The 25,270-nt window shown below is 36.5% G+C and overlaps 1 protein-coding gene and 1 pseudogene across 4 annotated transcripts; one reads left to right on the forward strand and one right to left on the reverse strand.

Moving 5' to 3' along the window:
• The first annotated feature begins 1,678 nt into the window (after nucleotides 1-1,678).
• Nucleotides 1,679-16,518, forward strand: LOC128017089 (CD99 antigen-like protein 2). 4 transcript variants are annotated; one of them, XM_052602260.1, is made up of 12 exons: nucleotides 1,681-1,943; nucleotides 4,690-4,740; nucleotides 6,958-7,005; nucleotides 7,175-7,237; nucleotides 7,643-7,750; nucleotides 9,015-9,095; nucleotides 9,911-9,973; nucleotides 11,344-11,409; nucleotides 11,522-11,587; nucleotides 11,703-11,822; nucleotides 11,911-11,976; nucleotides 13,392-16,518. In XM_052602260.1, exons 1-12 carry the CDS (start codon nucleotides 1,883-1,885, stop codon nucleotides 13,451-13,453), a joined length of 855 nt encoding a protein of 284 aa, XP_052458220.1. In that variant the 5' UTR covers nucleotides 1,681-1,882; the 3' UTR covers nucleotides 13,454-16,518. The 4 variants fall into 4 exon arrangements, with proteins under 4 accessions (XP_052458222.1, XP_052458220.1, XP_052458224.1 ...); XM_052602262.1 differs by lacking the exon at nucleotides 9,911-9,973 and having other exon boundaries at nucleotides 1,679-1,943; XM_052602263.1 differs by lacking the exon at nucleotides 7,643-7,750 and having other exon boundaries at nucleotides 1,686-1,943.
• Nucleotides 16,480-25,270, reverse strand: LOC128017088 (myotubularin-related protein 2-like; annotated as a pseudogene).

Consider the following 25,270-nt stretch of genomic DNA (forward strand, 5'->3'; position numbering starts at 1 on the left):
CTCAGAAACGTCTGAAAGTGAAATCAAGTGGCTTACAACAGATAATTCAAGTTCCAAATAGCAATTTTATTGTCACTGTATACAAATATCTCTGTAAGGTGAACAATTTTGAGTTGTCATTTTTACAGTGAAGGAAGTGGGTTCTCTCATAAGTCTGCCCAAAAATCACTGCCATTAATAAAAGAATGGTATCAAAATTCCTTCAAGAGTGATATTTTCCACTAAAAAAAGTAATTTGCTGATGATCTGTGCATTTTCTAGCATGATGGAGCACCATACCACAAAGCAAGAGTGATAAAGAAGTGGCTGGAAGATCAATACATTTACATTTTGGATTCGTGTCCAGGCAACTCCCTGGATCTCAATCCCATAGAGAACCTGTGGTCAGTTCTCAAAAGGCGAGTGGACAAGCAGAAGTCCACAAATTGAGATCAACTCTGAGATCTATTAAAGCAATAATGGATCACCATCAGTCAGAAGTCAATATCCAGCAGAGGTAATAAAGAACAATACTGACCCAGTTTTGCTAATAAAAGCCTTTAAAACTTCTGATATGCATATCATTGTTTTTCAGTATACTATAGAAACATGTGGAAAAAATAATCTACAAGTACTGAAGCAGAAAACTTTGCAAATCAAAATTTATGTCACTTCCCAAACTTTTGGCCATGACTACAGTATGTTTCATAGCATTACAGTAAAGCACAGATATAATGTAAGTACCAATTTATACTCTCGGTATCAAAGTATGCTTGCTATAATCTTAGGTTTCAGAAGTCAAAGAGCAGATCAAAACTCAAGAATACATGCAAATACACTGATCGTTAATGCCTTCCTTTATAAAACTGGATCATAAAAAAGCAGTTAGAAAACAGTTTACCAACCAGAAGAGTCAAACCCCCAAATTACTACATTTACCAGTCAGTGACTAAGAATAATGTATGCTGCTAATATGACAGTGGCATGCATGCCCTTAGCAGGGTCAGGGTCATGTTATCGGGGTTCAAGGGTCAGGAGCTCCAGCCCCCCGTCTACGCATGCCACTATGACAATATCATTTTATTTTAGTTGCAATAACACTCCAGCATATAACTATGTAAACTGAGTGTCTGATAATAGCAAAATAGATACTTTAGCCTGTTTTAAAGGGCCTCCTGCTTTGTAGGTCCAAGTACCAATGGTTTTGGACTTTATACTGTTTATTTACTAACTGCTGACACTTCACAGCAGTTGTTGTGTTGCTTATATAGTATTTTGTTTTCTCCAAAAGTGCAATTAATTTCTTAATGCATTTTTTTTAAATAAGTAAATAATTACTGAATGCTAACTGATATATAAACTAGAGATCCACGTGTTAACCAACCAAACATGAATTATTAACTGAAGTCAATTGTGCAAGTCACTTAATTATTCAGAGACGCACAATTATCCTAATTCAGTCATTCTAAGTGAATAGGCAAATGCACGAGAGAATGCCATGATCTCATCTCCTCGAGCAGTCCTTCGCTACCTGCTGTATTCTACATTCAGCTGGTCAAAGTTCACTAATATGTTCACTATTATTTATTTGTAGCCAAACCGAGTATAATCGGTAGGTTCCCCTAATTATAAAAACTGTATTTCAGCGTGATCTAAGTAAAAAGCAGAGCTGAGTTTAAGGAACCGCCCTAAAGCCGGTGCTGTAACGTGATCTAACACGCGCCTCAGAAGCCCTTTCTCGCTCATTCGCACTGCAGACTCTCGCGCAAGCTTTTCTGATCTAAGTCAGGAGCTACGACCCTCACATTTACCCTTAGGCCCCAGGAGCAAATCGTCATATATTTATCATCTCTTGCCAATATTTAATATCGCTGTAAACCCGGTGCCATCTCGGACTTTCAACATGTGGAAACAGCTCTCGACATGGACGCTTCTAGCGGTCTTTTCTCTGCTTATAGTGAAAGGTAAGCGTTGCGCCCCTCTTTGTTGAACCCGGTGCCATGCCTGCTTCGTCATTTTCTGTCGGCCCCGTAGGCAAGCATTGATTTAAAGCATTTAAACTTTGACTTTAAGGCAGCCTTCGTGTTTATAAAAAGCACTAGGCGCAGGAATCACACAAATCACCATGTTTGAGTTGCGTTTTAACATCTGTCTGGGTCTAGATCATCTATCTGTCTGGGTCGAGCCAGTGCTACAGCGCCGTGCATGACATGCTGAGACTCAACAAACGATGCTCAGCTAAATACGAAACATTACATTTAGTTTATTGCGTGGTGGGACATTTTAAAGCTGTACCTTAAGCATACTAACGAGGATGAGAAGAATATTACTGTTCTTGCCTTTGAATATCAAAAGTGCATAACTAATATTAATCTTATTATTTTGTTTCCCCTTGAGCAAAGATGTATTTAGGACTAATTTAAGATAATATCGCAATGAATGGATTTGCTTCTTCTTTATTTAAAGATCAATCCCTGGGGTGTCTTTCGATTAGGTTTCGCTTATTCCATGAAGTAACATCGTCATGTATTTTAAAATAAAATTGGATTATTACCTTGCCATGACTTGTAAAATATTACCAATTCATGGTGCATTGCATCTCTTATTTAATAGAGAATGAAATGTTTTATTGACCTTTTCTAACGGAGTAAATTATGTTTTATATCTGGGCTGAAAAATATAAACAAAGCAATACTGTTCATTTCTGCTTGAAATTAAATATATTTACAGAACAAAATAATTTCCACAGTCTCCTCATGGTAGCGCGGTACAGGTATCCAACGTTGGGAGGCTTTGAGTCAGAGCGCATGCGCATACGAAGCCACAATGCGCCCAGGTACAGCAGAGGAGTTTGGAATTTTTTGGAGACTGCGGAAGATGGGAAGATACCATCATTTTATGACAGGGGGTAACAGTCCCCCCTCTGTTGGTGTGAGGCACACACGAATACAATGTCAAAAGATTCCATGCTTGTATGAGCAAAATAGATTTTTTTCTAAAAAAAGACTACTTTGAATACTGTTTATAAGCATAGAGGATGTGGTGCACTGTATAAAAACCCCCTTACCTTACCCACCATTGACATGAATGAGGAATGTCAGCATCTGCAGTTCTGGCTGAGGTAAACTGCCCCTCCCTCTTTTCCTGTCAGACACACCACACAGTTGTATATGTAATAGATACATGTTTACACTCCCTTACCTGAAAACACATTGTATATTTATGAGCATATAGTTTTACCACTGTTTTATTTGTAAGGCTAATGTTTTGAAAGGTTTGATTTTAATTATTTTTGTCAGTAATCAATCAATACCATGCCATCTGAATAACCAGTGGAAGCCAAAATGAAAACATATTAATTAATGTACTGTATTTAAACTCACAGGTATCTATTGTAAATGGGAAAAACATCAGATAGATTCGCTGCTGTCACATGACGTTTTGATCACATAACAGTGTGTCAATGCTGAGCTGGCTTTGGCAGTGCTGCATGAGAGATGACTGTTGCTTTTAGCTTTTAGCTAACCTAATGTGTGCACTAAGACAACATGTAACTGAACAAGGGGGAAAAAATGCAGAAGACGCAGACAGAAAGAGGAATTAGAAAAAGACAGATTCAAAGAGACAGATAAAGAAATATAGAAGTTTAAGACTTAGGGTACCTCACTGGAGTGTTGCACCACATTATCTGTTACCCAGTGCTAAAAATATATGGTAGACAGTCATTGCATAAGACATGGAGACTCAGAGTTGAGTCTGGCTTATTACAGAAGAAACCATTTAGAAATGTACTGCTAAAAATGACACATGGGGCAAGAATCTTTGCAGAAACTTCTTTGTTGTGTAGTACATGAGCACAAAAGATTCTTTGTCCCTTTGTGCTTGAAGAATGCATTGCTAAGCTGTCATTTTCATGTCTTTGTTAAAATCCAGGAATGCAGCGGCACTACTGTGGAATTTGTATCAAAAAGAGTCTTTAGTAATTAGCATAGATTTTTATTATGATACCGTATACTGCCCATATTGCAGTCAAATCAGAATAAAATTATGCATTTATATTTAAGCAATAGGCCGTGCTATTTTGTGAATAATTCACGACTGAAAGACGTTGTTTGACACAATATGAAGCACTCCTTGAGTAACGTATTACTTTTATAAAAAAGTTTCAACACAATACAAATATTTAAACCAAAAAAAAAATGTATTGATATGTTTGTATGATTGATTTCAATAAATGTTATCCTTCCACGAAAAAAAAGTTCCTGACAGTGAAAGTAAATGGCAAGCAAAATTTCCTGTATCAAGCCTCATTTTTTGGAGCTCAAATAAAAAAACAGAGAATATGAACTGTTCTCATCAGTCATGTTATTTATTTGTTATCACAGGCTACAGTATATTTTTTACTCAAAAAAATAAATAAATGATTTGCAGCACAGCGCAAATTTGCAAGCATCATTACAATGTAAACTGATGGAATACAGCATCATACCTGATACATAAAACTAATAAATACAGTAATATTCCATCCACACTTCAGAAACTGTGGGCTTCCACACAGATGCACACATAACAATGTATCTCCTGCATGAGAAGGCTTTCTTTGACTGAGTGAAGTGATCATAGCCATGCTTTATTGTGAATAAAACACAGTGGCTGACCAATTAGTGCACAGATATTTTGTGAATGTTTCTTATTTTGTGTGTTTTATAGGAATAAGTCAGGAGCTGGACTTGGCAGATGCAATTGAGAGTAATGAACCAAGTAAGTATGACAATTATGATGATGCATCCATGTTAGCGTGACAGCAGTAGTAGGGATCTGTATAAACAGCATTGCCTTTCACTGTACTAAAATCCTTTTTTTATACAGAAAAAGTTGTGTTTGCAGGAATAATTCTGTAAAAATACAGTGAAATGTAAACATACTTACAAAACAACTACACTGTAAAAAATTTGTGTGATTTAACAGTAAAAGACTGTAAAATGCTACCGTAAAAACCTGTTAACTTTTTAACAATAAGTTTCCATACTATATTCGGTGAATAAATGTAATTGCATTTAATGTAATTTTACAGTAAAATACTGTTTAAAAATACGTTTTTTGGAAGAGAAAAAGAAAGTCACTTTATAATTTACAGTGAAAACCTGTAAATTGACACTCCCAGAATTCCCTGCATGACTCTTCATATATATATATATATTATATATATATATATATATATATATATATATATATATACACTCCCAGAATTCCCTGCATGACTCTTCATATATATATATATATATATATATATATATTTTTATATATATATATATATATATATATATATATATATATGTTTTTTCTTATCAATTGTGTACATTAGGGTTTAATCTTTCATCTAATGTTGTTAAATTAATGTTTATTGCATTGTTTCAGTATCATGTGTCACCATGATGCGGTTTAGTGTTTGTGTGAATGACACTGTGCACCTTCTATATATAAGTATTGCCCTCCTCATCTCATAGAAAAGCTGGTTATGATGAGCTTTGGTTCATTCAAGTTTTAAGATTTTTATTCATCACATACATAATTATATAGAGCATATATAACCAGCAGTGAAATGTGAGTCAGGTCTGCTCCATGGACAGTGCAATTATTAAATAATACAACACAGATGAAAATATAGCTATAACATAAATATAGCTATGAAAGAATGAAAAAAGTAAACAATAAAAATATAAGAATAAAATATAAATGGGGGAAGAAACTCCTCCTGAGTCTCTCGGTTTTGCCATCAGGCTATGGAAGTGCTTACCTGATGGCAGCAAAGTAAAAAGATGGTTACTGGGGTGGATAGAGTTCTTGATGATTTTAACAGCTCTGCCTCCCCAGACAGCAAGCAGTTTCAGGCCAGAACCGGCCCACATCTGGCCCACATGAAATCCATGCGGCCCAGATGTGGTCCGGTTCTGGGCCGAAACTGCTTGCTGTCTGGGTTTGCAGCGTTTGAGGTAGATGTCCTGCAGAGAGGGGAAAGCAGATCCGGAGATGTGCTCAGCTAAGTGCACAACTCTGCAGGGCTTTGTAGTCTTGACAGGAGCTGTTTCCATACCACACTGTGATACACTCAATGTCAATGTGACTTTCTCATCACCACCAGTTTTTGGTGGTTATCAGTGCATTACAGTGGTTCAAAACAGATATTAGTACTTCAATATATTGTTTTATTAACATTATATCTGTTGATGAAATATGGTATTTTATTGTGAATTTAAGTTAAGTCTGTAAAACCTAAAACGGTACTACCACATTCTTTATGGTGAAGTTCTGGCAACCACAGCTGCCAGTATTTTACTGTAAATTCTAAATGTAATATATATATATATATATATATATATATATATATATATATATATATATATATATATATATTACGTTTAGAATGTTAACTGTAAACTATAAAAGTTTTTTTCACTGCCACAAACTACATGTAACAGTATTTACTGTAAAATGACATGAATTGTAAGGTTAGATCTATTACAGTTTTTCACAGTAAGTCATAGTAAGGGAACTTACCAGTAACCAATTAACAGGTTTTAACTTGACCGCTATTGTTTTTTTGACAGCCTATGCTGATGCTTATATCTTGGAAAGCAGGGTGGCTGATAGCTGATATAAAGCCGTTATAATTACTTTTTTAATTATTATTAATATTTAAGAAGTTTGAAATAATTTGTCAATGGATTAAAGAATAAATACTCATACTTTAGATGACAAAGTATTTTTCACAAATAAATAAATATTGAATAAAAATATAATTAAAAAGGAAGTAAACACTATCGGCCTTGGCGATTATATATCGGTCGACCACCAGTTTTTACTGTAGCAGTTTTAGTCTGTTATATTGCATACAATTTTTTTTACAGTGTATTGCCAGATGGATATTATTTTGTGTATTAAGTTTTATTAAGAATTAAGCTTTTTTTTATTCTTCAGCTAAACCACCACCTAAAGTGGACCCAGCAGGTGGTGCAGGAGGACCAGGTGAGAGTAACCATTCATAGCACTGTAATAAGCAGAGCAAATGTTAAGTGAGCCTTTCAAAATTAAATGATGCGATCAGTTATCACCTTATGACTTAAAATGACTATCAAAGGAACTGAATACTTTATTTAAAATAATCTGGAAAAAATGATCTTAATTTGTTCAACAGTGAAACCCATTCATAAACCTGCTAAGCCCACAGTCAAGGAACCAGCAAAGCCTAAAGAAACAGGTAAGAGGCACTTAATGTTACCCAGATGCTTGTTCTGCGTGAGATGAGCATAAATCAAATCTCCCTACTAATCTTCTTCAATAACCACTGGACATCTTTGAGTGCTAAAACATATGTTTCTGTTTCTTGTGTTATGATGAGTCAGCAGGATTTAGCTCTTAAATAGAAAGCTCTTAGAGCTCATATATAGTTATCTGTGGTCAAATAATATTGTGTATGGTTTAGGTTGGGGAGTTGCCTATTTAGAACACTGCAGAATATAAAAGAAAAACCTCACAATCACAAATACTTAATACTATTCTGTATTTTGGTGCTTACTAATCAGTCTACATCATAGGTTTGAATACCCCGAATGTATGTAAAATGCTTTACAATGCTAACATATTAACTAACCTCCACTAACAGAAGAGACATTCACTGATTCGTTTGACGCCACCATTCGGCCAGACCTGTTGCCCCGAACACCCCCTAGTCTTCTCCGAACCTCTGTTCCCCCTCGGAAAGCCCAGTCTGGTTTGTACCGTGCTGTCAGTTTCCCTGTAGAACCGTTCATCGCGTTTGTCTCCATGTCTGTTTGCATGTAGATATGTGTATTCAAAGCAAATTTAAAAGTGGGATGAAAGGTGATTAGATTTCACTTTTGATTGAGTCTAATAATTAATGCGATCATGGAATGTTTAGCATCATTTTCTATAATGCTCTGAATGATCTTAATCAGACATAACAGAAGGCAAAGTCACTAATGATACGTTTTTAATATAATGCATACCTTTCATACAGTTCACAGCAATTAAAAAAACATGCTTTAGCTTGTACTCAAGTGATGTAAATGATGACAGAATTACGGCAGTTAAAATAAGTCATAGCACAGATTTTCTGATGGATGTCAGCTCGAGTCCTTATCCAGCTTGTCTTATACCCCAATATCACAGCACGTTATGATAACATTGTTTACAGTTGTCTTCATTCTCATCTTGTCTTGTGAGATTGTGTGTGTTCAATCTTGACTTCAGACAATATGAAGCATTTAAAGCTTTGTTTTGTTTCAAACATTTACATCTCATATTACACAGAAACCACTTGTTTTCATTGTCACTTAGCCATATAAAAAAATAAAAACATTGGTACTAGGGCTGGGCGATATATCGAGTTGGTACACTATATCAGTATATTTTTAAAAAGTGATATGGTAACATTTATTTCGATATATATAGAGTAGTTAGATTTTTTCCTCAGTGCATAACTTTTCACATGTATATTCTCCATCTGTAAATGTTAGAAAGTCATGGAAAATATAAATTTTGCTTGCAATTATCTGCTAAAACTTACCAGATTTCAGTATACATTTTACTAAAATATTTGTAGTTGGACAATAAATGTGCTATGTGTACAAATTTTAAACCAAAAAATAAGCTAAGTGTATTTTATGCAATTAAATAGCACTGTTTTTGTTTTTAGATTGTAATGTTACAATTTTAGAATGCAATGTGATTTTAGTCAATTTTTTGCACATAATATATAGCATAGACTAGATGGTTACTTGCGCCATATTTGTTTTCATTGCCTTTAAACATTGTTTCATTGGACAACATTGGGCCGGATGTAAAAAAGAAAAAGAAAAAGTAAATATATATAAAATCCAAATAAAAAAAATGTAGAAAATGTATTAGAGTTCAGCCAAAAATACAGAGATATACTTTTTGCCATATCGCCCAGCCCTAATTGGTACTGTGCATATTTCATTTGTTACACAGTGTGTATTTCTTTTGGCTGATAGATTTTGGGGGCTTGGATCTTGAAGATGCCTTGAACCCTGACAATGACATCAGAGGAAAGGGCAAAGAGTCTGGCAAAGGCGGTAGGTATTTTTCTTTTTATCCACTTTTACCTTTCTCCATATGTCAGTTTTTTCAATCGAGTAGTTCAGTCAGGAATCAGAAAGAGCTTTATTGCCAAGTGTGTTTACACACACAAGGAATTTGTCTTGGTGACAGAAGCTTCTAGTGCAGAAGAACGTCCAGCATACAAGTTCAGCCATACATAGGAATCACACAGTAGAAATTAAACACTAAGAAAAACTGAATTAAATAATGCAATATAATACAGAAGTAGACAAATAGAGAAAAAAACATATATAATTGCTTTACTGAATCTAGAAATATGTTATTATTTACAAGTGTACGGTCAGAAACCTTTAACAGGAATAATGTAAACTTGTGCAGAGCAAAATCTAAAAGCACCTCTGGAGAGAACTAGCCTGTTAAACTGAGTTGTAATATGAGATCGGTCTTGGCCAAAATAAGCTGCGTCATCAAAGCAGACTTTGTTCTACTGTACATTCTGAAGAGAAAAGGAAATGGTGAACTGAAATAAAACTATTCTCCAAAAGGGGATATGAATGCACAAAGATGGTGCCGAGAATTAAGATGAAGGGCCCTCTGTTTCCTGTAGAATTGCATATAGTGTGCAGCATCAGTATCCATTTTGTTAATTTTCTGTAAAAGCCTGTGTACACTTGATGATCATCAAAAGCATAGCCAAAGGTATCACTCAATAAAGTCAATAAATATTGCCCTTTCAGTCTATCACTGGGAAACTTATGCTACTATGTTGCTAGTCAGTGTTGATTAATCCAAGCTAGCCACGTTTGATGGCATTTCCTGTCCCTGCTAGATAAAGACCTCGGAGGAGGGGGCCGTGATGACGGCAAACCCAATAGCAGAGGTGGAACTGGTGGTAAGGAATAGAGTAACGGCTTGGGAAACCTCTTCTACCACCCTCTTCCTCTCTTTATCTTCTTGCCTGGAAAAATCTCCCTTTGTACTTACAAAATGAAGCTGATCTCACCGTTATTTAAATCTAATCATGTCTGATTTCAGGTCAAGGCTTTTGAGAACTGAAGCATTAACCTAGTGATCACCATGGTTCCTGATCTCTTGCATCTTAACTTTGCATGGATTTTGGTTTAATCAGTCAGATTGCTAGTTTCATTGCTTCCCCTAAATTGTATGGAGCAGTAGGGCTGGGTATTGATACAGATTACATGATTTGATTTTGATTGACAACCTCTCAAATGAATAACATTCAATTCTGATCTCAATTTAACTCCATATTTGTTCACATAGAACTATTTAATGTCTATGGCAATATTTAGAATATTTGAAATCTATAAGGTCATTTCAGTTTTTCTTAAGGAAAAAAATGTAATGCTAAACTTATAAACTAATGCTGTGAAATATACAGGGAACACTTTAACTGGTACTTTACTATTATATTTAACAACAAAGATTAAATTCAATTGCTATTTATTTTTAGATATAATAATCAATACTCAAAAAATAAATTACAAATAAAACAATCGTCATCTGTTCTCATTCGCTTAAAAAAAAACAATTAAAACCAAGAGATGCTTCTGCTTACTAATTTTTGTTATCGATATAATCATCATTAAAATAGTGGCTTTTGTCATGAAAACGTTTTTCACAACAGATTTATTCAAATATCCATTGCATAATTGTAACATTAGTAATGGGTTAAGTAAAATATAATGAATATTAATATAGTGCATTTATCAAAATGAGTTACTTCTTGCTAAATAACAAACTATGGACATTAAATGGCTTTCCAGAGTCTTGAAACTGTGATTGAACGATTGCATTATACATTTCAGTAAGTTTTACTGTCTTTACCATATCTCAAGATGTCAATTCATGATTATTTTGTGCTGTAATTTGTAGTAAAGTGGAAGAGATTATCTGTTCGCTCGTGCTTCTTATTTGTGTTGAGCTGTAAGTCGAGAGTGTTAAAAGAACACATTGTATCTTCGTCCATCTCCAGGAAAATACTGGTAATAATAGGATTTACGTTAATTAATTTGAAACCGGATGTACATTATATGAAACTTTTTTTGCGGAAATAAACAAAGAAAAAGTTTTTCATCTTGAGAATCAATATTAAATGGAAAGATTTTTTGACCCAGCCCTAGTCGCCAGCTCAGCTTTCTGTTTCCTGCAGTGTTGGTGTGCTGGGCTTTTCCTCTTTTGGGGTCACAAAAAAAGTAAAAAAAAAAGTACTTTTCACGCTAATGGTCTTTTCCAACTTCTCAGGTTTCTCAGACCTAGACCTTGAGGATGTGGGCAATGATAACTCCTACAAACCCGACAAAGGCAAAGGTGACAAACGGAAACTGCCTGAAAGATCATCACATCATGTGACATGTAAAATAAAATAAACAAGAATTGGCAAAACGTAGGAATGTGATTTGAAGTGTTCATATTTCCACAGGTGGAAGTGGTGGAAGTAGTAGCGGACAGAGTGGCAGAGATTCGGATTCTGCTGATGACAACTACGGTGTGATTGTGTTAAGTTGCAGCCTATTTAGGGCTATTAAAAGAACATTCTGTAGAGCATTTGCTAATTTGGTCCAGGTATATCTTTAAATAGTGGCCTATGTGTTCATTCATAGACACCATGGCTGAGACTGGAACCATCGCTGGTATTGTGAGCGCTATTGGTATGGCTCTGGTCGGTGCAGTGGGCAGTTACATCTCCTACCAGAAGAAGAAGTTGTGCTTCAGCATACAGCGTAAAGACAAACACATTTTCTTTGTAAGTGTACCACGTGGCTTGTGTTTTTCAGTTCATTCATTACCATGTGCTTTATCTCTCCACAGAGAGTCTAAATGCAGATATGGTGAAAGCAGATGCCCCAGATGCTGTAGTTGCACAGGAGCCACAAGGTATTGACACAGTTTATGCTGAAGATATGAGGCAAATGTCTTCATTTAACATATTTGGGTGATGTTTAAAGGCTAAATTCAAAGATGTTCAACTTGGTATTGTTACAGTGTTGGTGGTGTAAGTAATAACCAATGTGTATTATTTTTCCTTGTTACTTGCACCAAGATATCAGAGTTTATTTGTCAGCAAAATCTGCAAGCCCTTTGTATCCCTGCTCACAGATAGTCTGATCGAACCCAAAGCATTATGGGTGTTTTCTTACCTTTTTTAATTCAGTCCTGAAGTTGAGATCTGTTTATATTCATATATATATTCTTCTTTGGAAAGAAGGAGAAAGCGCCACGCCATGTTTTTAGGCGCGATATGTGAACGGCCCCTAATGCAGTTTCTTATTATTATGAAAGTCCATTGCTCTCTGGCTCTGAATACAAATACAGACAAATCATGGGTCACAGGAGGGGCTGCTCCTGATCAAATTATTTAGGTTAAGCATCAAACCACTTTAACAGAAAAGAATGCAACAAGCTCGTAATCATGACTTTATAGGTTGGAAATAGGAAGTTTCCGATATCAAGTGAAGACAACAAAGAGCACTCTTGCTCAACACAGTGGAGTGAATCATTTTGTTAACTTTGTGATTTATTATTTTGAGTCGTATGAGATGCGGTAACACAGCCCTCACACAATATATTGCTTTACACATCTATAGCTTTTTGTACATCCAACCATGCAGCACTCATCAGAAGATCTGCACTCCAGCGTGTTTAGCGCTCACACTAACTGATCTATTTTGTATATACAGTAACTGTTCTGTGCTCTTGCCCACCTCTTCCATCCGTGCCAGGGACTGCTGCCTGTTATAATGTTATGATCCAGGCAATGGACTCTGAATATAACTTTTTTTCTATAACAAATGACAAAATATTTTCTATAAAAATGTCCTGGCTGTGATAAATAGCTTGTTTTATATTTAATTTAATTAAAGTAATGTTATAAGTTAAGATTTAGGCTACAATAAATATTTTAAACTGCTATTATGTACAAGGAACACTGCTGTAAAAAGCACATTATTTGTTTAAAGTGTTTCCAAACCAAATGTTATTACACATTTGTTCATATAGCAGTACGCCTACTTTTAAATGAAAAAAGTGCACAATACACTTCTTTTGAATGCATTACTAGTTCTGTCCATTACAATGAGATTAACTTCGATTAATCGCACACGATAATGCGATTAATCACGATTAAAAAAAATGTAATTGTTGCCCAGCACTAATATATATATATATATATATATATATATATATATACATACACACACACACACACACACACACACACACACACACACACACACACACACACATACTTGATAGAATGATTAATAATTGCATTATTTTCCTTCCTACTGCAGTTCAGCAAACTCTTCTCCAGCCTCCCAACGCTGAGCCACCAACAGAGGAAAATGCAGTGTAATCTGAAATGCATCATCCAAACCGAAGTGGACGCAGTTCTAAATCGTTGTTGTCTCATTTGAATGCCACTGTATTTCCTGGCACATTTGCACCACAGCTCCCTTTTTGAAGTACCAATGCGACTGTTTAAATCAACCTTAAACATAGTGTAATATTTTTCCTTAAATTCAATATGAACTGTTCACATGCAACAATGTACTAAGCCTGTTTGCAATAATACTGCTATGAATTGAACACCTAATAATTAATTTTAGAACAATCTGCTGAGAACCAAGAAATCTCACTTGGGTCTGTTTATAGAGGCCCATACAAAGAGTCCCACACATACCGTGCTACAGTCTTTTAGCTTGTCAGTTTAGCTCATCATTCCTAATGAACACATTAATGAACAGTGATACAAGTGATTAATCCAAGGTTTACAAAAACATCTGATTGGATAATCGTAGAAATATGCTTTTAAAAGGTTAAGACTGTTTTCCTTATGTTTTCACAGCAAGACAGGCTTAACAGATCCATTGTTGTGGAATCCGCAATTGAAAAAAAGATGAAGGTTTTTTTGTTGTTGTTGTTTTAATGTGATCTGTATATATTTGCCTTGCTTTCACAGAGCAATGTGAAAAGATTGTTATACATATATGCAGATTTTGTGCTTTAGCTAACATTTTACTAGAGTGTAAAAAAAAAAAACAAGGGAAAAAAAAGGCAAACAACTGAAGTCAAAACCTAACCAACAGCTGCTTCCTTCTAATTTGCTTTTAAAAAATGAAACAATGACTAAAATTGGTATAACTGTGAAGATGTGATGTGTGTTGATGAAGAAGCCGTGTTGACCGCTTTTGTGTGTGTTAGTTGGATGTCAGTGGTTACAATTCCTTCTTTTGAGGAATAGTTTGATTCGGCGTGATCAGATTGAGTATACATTAACGTGAAGTAACTCGTGGCTAGAAGTAACCGAAGTTATGTTTTCATGTTAGCGCGATACTTAAGCAGTGTAGTAACTCTTCGTAACGCTAATTCTCATCCATTGCCTTTTGTGGGTTTTAAGGGATTAATGTGCTTGTATATTGCATACCGTTTCCAAGTTTGTACTCAAACTGTGTATCAGTGTATCTCTATTTACACTTGTAGCAGTAAATGTACATAAATGTTTGTGCCCCCAACTCTTTTTGGATTACGGGGAGGAGTTTTTTGCCCTAGCTTAGTGTTTTTATCCTTTGTAGCATGTTTCAGCTTTAGCTTTCACACTTTTTAGTGACCTGTTACACCCTCGCTAGTTTTGCTATTGCCTTAATGAGTCCCTAGCTGCTTTCCAGTTTTGCTAGTTTTCCCACTTCTTTAGCCAAGCCTCAGGCGTTGGTGCCACAGAGCTTGTCTAGACCCTTCATTTCCACGGATGTGGAAGGTCACCATCTAGAAGTAGAGTTAGCAAAACCGGGTTAAATAGCAGCTCAGTCCTTAACCATCCTGTCCCCCACTTGAGATGCTCCAGATTTTCCTGTAGCTGTTGTTTTTCACTGTGAATTCAGGTGCACCTTTGTTTCCCCATAACTCAAGCCCTTGCCAATGGTGCTTTCCTTCCCAATGCCTTACCACGCTAACATTAGGGAAGACACACTAGTTTACTAGCACAGCACTAACAGTCACGACCGTTAGAAGGGCTGCCTCACTTGAATGTCTACAAACTAGACGTACTAGGTTATGTACGTTGTTTCAGTATAAAGGTGTGGTCACATTCACCGAAATTTGTGGGCAAAAATGTCTGCCGTCACGCAGATATTTTTCAAAGCACACAGCTTTCTGTTAATTTGTGTGGCAAACTTGATTTGTGAATTCTGCATTCGGAAATCTTTTGCCCTCATGCAAAATTCCTGATCACATGGATTCTTATTGAAATTTCGACCACTGAAAAGAGCCGAACAACAGTAAATGTGATCTCACCTTAACACTCTGTTGCAGTTTGAACTGGTCTGAGATATTGTTAACTCACATGCCCAAGATAAAGGAAAGTCTTGCGAATGGTAATGATGTCAGACATATCGGCGCGGAATGTTGCTGTACTTTCCTTTAAAGACGCGTCCCTACCAAGGCTTTTGTACAGTATCTATGGTGAAAACTAACAAAGAGAATGTTAGCTGAATGTAACTTTTTACTGCTTTGGCTACCAGAACAATGTAGCTTTTTTTTTTTTTGGTGCTACACTTTTAAGAAATGAAGAACACCAAAGATGAAATGTGATGGCTTTGCCTTTTTGCATGTTCTTTGACTTTGGTGTGAGTCTAGTGATCCAGTGGAATGAATTTGAAACAACTGAGTGAAAGATACAACCGTTTTGGTTAAGGCAAATGTGCAAAATTCAAAAGTGTCTTGAACATTTTAGACAAAATCATCGCCCGTTTCTGATGAACTGCTTCCAGATTTGTTGCTTGGACGCATCATGTGTCTGTTAAAACCTCGCTTATTCCTTCAGTTGGCCATCTACATTTCTGGGCACTAGTAGTTTGTATGGTGGACGTTGCATTTGTAAGGATCTCTGGGCTCTCTCTGGTGTCGTTTGGCCAGTATAGTTGCAATTTTGTCAAAACAAGGGTGTACGTGCTGAACTGTACAGATATGCATGTTTTGGATTCGAGCTGTAGATATGAAAGGGTTTTCTTGTGTACTGGGTTTATTTATGAACTTGAGAAATGTGTTTTTGGGATGATAGTTTCTGAAGTGTCTTGATTTGCACTGCCAGTTTAGTTCTTGCATCATGATACTGCCACAGATTAGACTAATGCTGTAGGTTTATCAGTCATTGAATGAATTCAAATCCAGCTTTGACGTAAACCAAAAAAACTGTCATTCAGGATTAAACCTCAGTTTATATCCTGCTCACTCAAATACAGACGGTAATGAAAACAATTAATTAGACAGGTATCAACTGGCAGTCCTCTTCTAGACATTTATATATTCAAATGTACTCAAATTTCACTCTGTATCTCACTGGTTATACTTGGTGGTAAAAAACAACACACAAAAAAATCGGCATACAGAAACCCAATAATAAACAATTTATCTTGTCTTTGATTTCTTCCCGTTTATTTTTCTTCAAGTCTGGTTATAAGTTTCTGGAGTCAATTTGTATTTTTTAACAGAAGTAAAAAAATGTGCATGTACAAAGGATAACCAGGGTCGCACAAATACAAAAATATAGTAATAAAAAGGAAAAACAAATACACAATATATTCTTACATGATTTTTTTAAGGTGCATTATAATTATTACATGTAATTGTTTTTTTTTAAGTATTATATGGCATCCCTCGTTCAAATGATCTGAAATGTTGGCCATTTGTAAAGTCAAAACACCCATGATTACAATTAAATAGTAACAACATAAACATGGGAGCGATTCACAGATAACTTTTCTTTGCACTTGTGTAATCAAACATGAGCTGATATATATGTGTGGTCCGTACTTACCTTGTGTAAACATAGATTTCAGTAGTAATTATTATCGAAGTAGTAATAGGGTGTGCACATTAAAACCTAATTCCACTTTCATACTAACAAGTGCAACAGAAAAACAAAGACAAATACAGTATCTGCTTCCAAAATGGCAGTATCGCAACAGCAACATTCAAATCCCCATTCCTTGTATATAAAAATGTATCTAGCAAAATCTCATTTCAATAGGTAAAACCTGAACACAAGATACTATATGAACACAAATTCACAGGTAGGGGAATGAGATGAAGATTTTATAAATAAGTAAAAAGTGATGTGAAATATTAAACTGGTACTGGCACAAAGGCAGGCAACGCTGAGGCAGTGAAGATAAACTACAGAAAATGTCACAGAAATACTGTGATTAAAAGATGCTCATATCATTTTGACTACAAATAAATTATTCAAACTTGTGTCAATAATTACAATTCAAGTTAAATGAAAGTTAAAATACTGTTTTTCATAACCTCGATCACAATCAAAAGCTTTCCTGGTTATCTGATCCGAAGGAAGTCTATCGGAGCACTTCCAAACAACCAAAATGAACCTGAATTGTGTTGGAGACTGTCCTCTTTTTGTGCTGGGCCTCCATATAATCTGCCCGAGGCATTATCCAGAGAGAAACGAACAATAGATTTAGACTTCACACTGTCTTTACTGTAACCTACAGATTCCTTCTATACTTCCTGATAATGATGAATTCCCTAATGTGAGTACTGCATGTGCATTACACAGAGGTGTGTAGAGGTATACCACCATGTGATGGAGAATATGCATGCTCTGATGAAGAGGAGATCGAGCGTGATGAAGATGCTTCTTTCTGTAACTCCTCCACCTTCCTCTGTAGCTCTGCACGCAGATACAGCAGCTCCTTCAGGTTCTGATGTACAGGCACCTGACAGAGAGTGAATACACAAACCACATTTCAGTTCCTCAGAGAGCGGTTTCTTAATAGTTCACGTGCATTGTTTAAGCTTTGCTAATGTGTTGAGAACATTTCGCACCTGTGGTCTCATGCGGGGGTTCCAGCGTACGTAGTATCCAACCCAGAGCTCCAAATGTCTGAGACTGGCCAGAGGGTACAGAACATGGTTTTCAGAGTTAACATAGAAGGGGTTGGTGAAGTCCTCTGGCTGGCTATTTATGTATGACCACAAAGACACCGTTTTATGGTTCACTTCCTAAAAACAAAGAGAAGGATTTGAAAATGTCAGCATTGGTCTATCAAATCTTCTACTACTGAATCCCAGGGTTGACACAGAAGTACATGCCTTTTCCACTCGCTCTTGGTCGCTGTTGTAAAGGAATGTCCCAAACAGGCAGCTGTAGAGGTGATCCAGGATGGTGATGAGGAAGAGCTCATTAAACTCAAAGGCAGCGGGAAACTGAGAACACATTATAAAAGACATTCATAGCGAGTTCCAAAACATCAGTATCCATTTAACGAGAATTTACGACACCAACGTAACATCTTAAACAACATTTCATTAGAAATCTACATTTTACTACAAATGAAAATGTTCGTGCTTAGCAAAAACGGTGCAGCTCACCTGTCTCATCATTTGCCAAACACAGTCTATGAACTGCACAAATAGAGGCGAGCGCTCGGAGTTTGCATGATTTTCATCTCCATGACCAACACGCTATGATAGAAAAAAAAAATATATATATATATATATATTTTTTTTAAAGAAATGAATACTTCCGTTCAGCAAGGACACATTAAAATCGTTCAAATGACAATCAGTGCATTTATAATTTTACAAAATATTTAATAATAATCAAATAGATCCTCTTCTTTTGAACTTTCAAAGAATCCCAAAACAAAATATTAATTGGTAAAACTATTTCCAACATTGATAACACTCAATAACATGCCAGTCAGTTTTCTACCCCATATAGAGTCCCTTTCACACTCAGCTTCCCTCACCGCAGCAAACTTGTGTCCGAAGCTGATCCATTCCTTCTCCAGCAGCACCTGGAAGCCCCTGAGAGTCCTGTAGTATGAGTCCAGCATCAGCATGACCAGAGAGGTGAGCTGAGCTGTGCGGTCCCAGCCGTCACTGCAGTGCACCACCACAGAGCTCTTACTCGACTCAACCTTATCTGCAATCTTCACAGCACCCGCAAGCAAGAGCTAGGAAGAGAGAGAATCAACTCCTTTAAACTGGGTGCACACTGGATGCCATGATTCGACCATCTGAGACAAATCTTGGTAAAAAGGTGAGTAGGAGAACAAAAATGTCCACTTTTAATTCATATTGTAGGAATAAAGATTAGAGCTGGTGCTTACTCGTATGTACTCCAACCAGTGTGTGGCATCTATGGAGGAATGCCAGTGGGGTTCGTCGATGGTAGGGTAGACCACCTCCTTCAGCTTACGCAGAGACTCTCTCATGACATGAATGCTTGGGATCTCCAGGAAATTCAGCTCCATGTTGGGGTAGAAATTCTCATTTTCATAACCTCCATCCTTAGCCTGAGGCGTGAAACAGCAGGAAATAGTTAGAGAAGATTCTTGGCTTCCATTTGTATCTCCTGAAAGGCTCTTCAGATATACATTTGCACAGATGGCTACTCAATAATTCAAAACTACATTTGCACGAAACAACATGAGCATGTGTGCATTATGTGTGAGAGAGGCATACAAATCCCTTCCCTACATTTTCCCTCAAAAATACTTAGCAGCATGGTATTTTTACTCTGCTGCATTGATGAACTGAACTGAGAAAACATCAGTGAAGGAAATCACTATTACCTTGTGATTGTGAGCCACAATGCTCTGTCGAGCGTCAAAAATGGTGAGTTTATGGGACTGTGCATTGGCATCCATGATGGTCTGGAGGTAATGCTCATCCTCCTTACACCGGCGGTCTGTCGGGCCCACCATGGGCTGACTACAGCGAACTATAGTGGCCTGAGTTTCTGGGTGGATCCATGAGAGGACCTCAAAGAAATGAAAGAAGTTGTGATTAGTGGTTTTGTTCTTCATTCTGATCACTTCAATAATTACTGGGAAAATTTCACTGGTACTAGTTTAGAACAGTATTGGAAATGAATCAGGGCTCAGGGAAAAATGCCACCAAAAGTGAAAAAAAGCCCCACATATCATCATAGAAACTCTGTAGACACTGCAGTGAGAGTTTCTATTTATTTTAATTATAACATTTTAAAATAGAAGTTATTCTTAAGATGGTGAAGCTGACTTGCCAGCAGTCATCATTACTCAAGTCTTCAGTATCACACTCTCATATGCTGATTTTGTGCGAAGTAATATTTTTGTGGAAATTGTGATCCAATTGGTTTCAGGATTATTTTAATGAATAGTTCAAGAGAGTAGCATTTATTTTGAGTTAGAAATGCCTCTACCGTTTTTTAAACAAAACCTCTTTCGAACAATAGTTTGTCTGTATTCACTTTCTCTGAGGACTCTGTTGCTGAATGTGTAACTACTGTGAAATGCTGACAACCCTAGACTGCAATGTGTAAAATCAAATATTAGGTGGAAAAAAGATGATTTTGTAAGGTAGTGTTGCACGGACACACACACTCACTTACTGGTATACGGTGTTTCACTCTGAAAGAGGCCACACGTTTGATCTCATCCTCTTTAATACTGGCTGGGGTGACGAGCAGAGCAGGGTAAGTGTCACACACTTCATAATTACTGTTGATCTTACTGATGGTCCAGCTCTCATTAGGCAAACCCTGCAGACAGTGTGGAGAAAGAAAAGAAGAGAAACGAGAACTAAGTTAAAGAAAGAAATCAGTCTGACAAGTCTATTGTTTTCCAGTGGTGGGCGGCACGTCTCACCATTCTTTTATACTCTGCCACTGGATCATAAACCTTCCATCCATCCTCTGGAAACTGCTCTTTGTATTGGAAAGCGAATAAAGACTGCAAAAGAAAAAGGAAAAAATGGATTGTGGGGGCATGAACCAACTGCACTTGAGTAATTACTGGCAGATCCATTGGCCAATCACTGCTCTGAACAGGCCATGTCTTACCAGCTCATTGGACAGCGGGAAGGCATACTTGGTCAACACCTCCAAAATCTCCTGGTTACTCTGTTCTTCCTTTTTATAAGCAAACCTAGGACTCCTCATGTCCTATTGAGACAAATCACAAATCACTGACATGGACGAATTTAGATATATTTTCCTTTAATAAGATTCAAATTTCATCCTTCAGACAACAATTTGAAACATTTTCTTTAATTCATTATGTTCCCTAAAAATACTGATGTAAATATGGATTTGCTTTATTTACCCTCTGTTTTGGTGTATGATGTTAATAACATGACTATACTACGAATTATCATCATTCAATATACTGTATACATTTTAAAATCAAATAAATATTTTGAATAAATATTTTTGTACTTTACCACTGAAACGTTTGGAGTCAGTAAGATTTGACAATTTTACAACCCCTGTAGACCGACCCTGTGTTTACACTGAGCTCTGTTGGTGTGGGTGGATGTTTCCTATGAACGAGACTAACATGTGGGTGGAAGGTGGTGCATCTGACCTTACAGACGATCTCCATGCCACTAGTATTCTCCCCAAGACTCTGTACACTGAACGTCTCCAGCCTGCTGATGGCACCCAGGTTCACATCCAATATGAAAGGAGCATCCTGCAGAGACAGATGGAATAAGACACTAACTTTAATGTTTAATTTCATCATATAATACAATATCAAGGCACTATGTTGATCTTGACACAGACAATGTTTTTTTTTTTCTTCGTACCCGTTCTAGACTGACAAAGTAGAGTTTGTAGTCTGTGACTGTGAGGTGTGCCGGTCACAGCTCCAGTGAAAGGACAGATATACATCACATCTTTAACTGCAGGGACAGAAGATCACAAATATAACCCAACACCATGATACAAGCTAACAGGAAACCAGTGTCACCACGAATGCTCCGACATACCAGTGGTTTTGATCGTCTCTCCGGGGACCAGTGGGACTTCATCCATGGGCGCCTGCCTTCGAACATCCTTGAAAATCTGCTACAGGGTAAAAAGACAAAACCTCTCAAAGTCCACACTGCAGTTACTTTATTCTGCTCATATCTTGTTCATACACTACTGTTCAAAAGTTTGGGGTGGGTACGATTTTTTTGAATGATTTTGTAAGTAGTCTCTTATGCTCACCAAGGCTTCATTTATCTCTTTATTTGAAATAGTAAAGACATTTGCATTGTTATAAAAACTGTCATCAATTTAACGCATCCTTGTTGAATAAATGTATACAATTTTTCAAAAGAAAACTATTTTACTGTCCTCAAACTTTTGAAAAGTAGTGTGATTTCTCATAATAATACAGCTGCTATCATAAAGTCTGGGCTGATGTAAAGGCTTGACAGTAGTAAAATAACTGAGTCAGTGGAAACAGAGGTGAGAGAGAGGAAAGATAGACTAAGCAAGTAGTGTTGAAGCGAGAGAAACTTGCCGTAGTGTGAGACGGCAGTTCATAGTCACTGTCAAAGTGACAAACATCTTCACCAGAGTCCTGAGACTGAGCATCGGACGCAGAAGAATACAGATAATGTGATAAAAAGAAAGAAAGAAAGAAAGAAAGAAAGAAAGTGTTTGTTAAAAGGTTCCTGTGGTTTAAATGTTTGTTTTGGAAAGAGAAAGAGACAGAGAATACAACAAAGATGATAGTTGCTCTTTGAGGTTGATAGGTCGTATCCTCACACAGAGACAGGAAGTGTGATTTAAGAGGGAAGAGAAAAAAAAAACATACAGCTGCTCAGCCATTACTACTTCATTAGCAGATCTGAGCTAATGGCAACTTAATAATTCTAATGTGTGTGTTTGATGCTTCTGATGCGCTTCAATACAGATTCTTGATCTTTAGCCTTACCTTCAAGTTTGGCCTCTTGGAAACCTGGAGATCACGCATAGACATCAGACAAAAATGAGTTACAAACACACACACACACACACACACTTTCATGTAAGTGTAGGCACAAAGGCACGCGGACTTAACACACATTAGACTGAATCTTGTCAAGAAAAATGTAAAGAAATTTCCAAGTCATATTTTACCCCAAAATCAGAAGAATATTATTTCACTTTACAAAGGAAAAAAACTATGCCTATTTTTTAGGATATTTAATATTATCTACTACCTACCATCTAAAATCTCATTCTCATTTATTTAATGTGTTAATAATTATTTAGTATTACAAAGCTGATATTATACACACACACACCAGTGTGTGTGTATAATATATATATATATATATTAAATTGGGTCAATAAGTTGTTCAAAACATCTTTAAAAAAATTTTTTATATAATTTAATATAATTGAATTATATTATAATTATAATCATTCTTTTATTCACCAAGAATGCATTAAATTGACTAAAAGTGTTTAAATCGTTACACAAAAATAAAAAATCCTATATCAAATAAATGGTGTTCCCCTGAACTTTCCTTTTTTTCACTTTTTTTAATAAAGAATCCTGAAAATAAGAAGCAAAATATTAAGCATGTAACGTATTTAAAAATGTATAATAATCTTTCATTTCATTTCTGTAAAAACAGATATACATTGGACAAGAAGTCTGAAAATACAGCAGACAGCAACATTTTGTATCTTAAAAACAGGCTTCATTTTTATGCAAATTAGTTGACCTTTTTTCATTTTGAATGTGATAAAATATGACAAGAAATTTCTTCATCAGATTCATCCTTTAACACCCCGCTAAAGCAGAAAGAAGGGCGTATGAACAGAAGACACACACAACAAAAAGACAGTGTGCAACAAAAACATACTGAACACACACAAAGAAAGCAGACAAAGTGTGCAAAGACAGTAGTTATATTTGTAGTGTTACATATTTCTAATTTACAGCTCAAAGCATTGGTCCTTTTGAAGCAAACTGACAAACACCCCACTTCCATCCCCCTTACCCTGAAATCTATCTTCTTCCCAACCTGTCAATCAAAACACAATATCAGAATGGCTCACTCTGAGACAAAAACAAACAACAACAACAAAAATAAACTTAATATTTGCCCACATTAATTTTGAATACCATGTTTCCATGCGTAAATATAAAAAAGGTATGATAGATAATAAAATATAATCTAACTCAAATCAGTATTTCACTTGCATGTGTTTATTGTTTGGTAAGCAACAGAGTAATATGTTGGGATCATGTAGAGTCAGTTAGACATTATCACAAAACAAACCCGCTCATGGGTCCTCATCACCCCTCTCGGGTTATTTAGTGATATCACCAATGGCTGTACATGATCACTTGCTTATAATATATACAATACAAGTCTGACTCGGAGTGAAAAACATCCTCTAACCTTGCATTCACGGGTTATGGCTTCTGGAGGGACACCGCCAGAGATCTGGCTGGAGATAGTGGCCGCTATCAGCTGTTTACACCACTCCACATGAGATCCAGGACTGTGTGACAAAATGAAAACACAAAACACTCAAGTGAGTCTTTCAGTCAATGCATCTGCCAGTAGCTGTTATTATGTGAAACTACAAGCTCCATTCTGGCACAGTTTAGATGCAACTATTAATGTGCAGTGCTGACATCCTGTGGTCTGTGGACTAAATATGACAGATGGCGATCTGAGGTCACACAGACTGAGCTTTCGTTGCTGAAAAATGCAACAAAATATATTGAACTTCTTGCATTTGGCTTCAAACATGCTTTCATGTCTCATCGTTTCAGTTAATGTTATCACTTCTTCGTCACATCAGTAATAGGCTAACGTTAAGTTACCTTAAAATGGTGATGGAAGGATGCGTGCTGATAGTTTCGGATGGATAGAAACATTTAATTAGAAATAGTTTTTATATCAGTATTATCTGAGCAGAAACACACTAGTGTACAGTACACATCAGGGTAAATATCATAACAATAGACAATATATATAGGACGCGTTTTATCTCTCCATCAGAAAAAAGGCCTGTCTGAATCGCGCGCGTCCACACCATAGGTGGCTTATTTATATACTAAAAAATGCATATATAATTGTATATTTCAGCATACAAACAAGTCTTGTAACCTGTCTGGTGAATCCACGCTGTCCCGTCGTGGTGGAGGGAGGACTCCTCCGAGGTTTCGCGGTTTGCGCGGGACAGGCGGCAGCACCGGTGTCTCTGAACCCGACGAATACTGCTGTTTCTCCATTTCCCACCTTTCCGTGCTCCTTCGTGTAAGATGTGAATGTCTTTTCGCTTCCTCTTGTGTGCTTAGGAAGTCATCTGTATGGGGCTGTTCGTGTGCAGCAGTCTGTGGTCGCCTCTCTGCTTCCTGTTCTGCTGCCGCTGTCATGAGAAATCGAG

Source organism: Carassius gibelio, chromosome A7, assembly GCF_023724105.1.
Source record: "Carassius gibelio isolate Cgi1373 ecotype wild population from Czech Republic chromosome A7, carGib1.2-hapl.c, whole genome shotgun sequence".
Taxonomy (NCBI): Eukaryota; Metazoa; Chordata; class Actinopteri; order Cypriniformes; family Cyprinidae; genus Carassius; species Carassius gibelio.

What these genes read in the sequence shown, in the direction of transcription:
- LOC128017089 (XM_052602260.1), top strand. Translation starts at nt 1,883, where the DNA reads ATGTGGAAACAGCTCTCGACATGGACGCTTCTAGCGGTCTTTTCTCTG. An exon ending in CCCTCGGAAAGCCCAGTCTG is followed by an intron (nt 7,751 to 9,014) that starts GTTTGTACCGTG and finishes TTTGGCTGATAG; the next exon opens with ATTTTGGGGGCTTGGATCTT. An exon ending in GTTGTGCTTCAGCATACAGC is followed by an intron (nt 11,823 to 11,910) that starts GTAAAGACAAAC and finishes ATCTCTCCACAG; the next exon opens with AGAGTCTAAATGCAGATATG.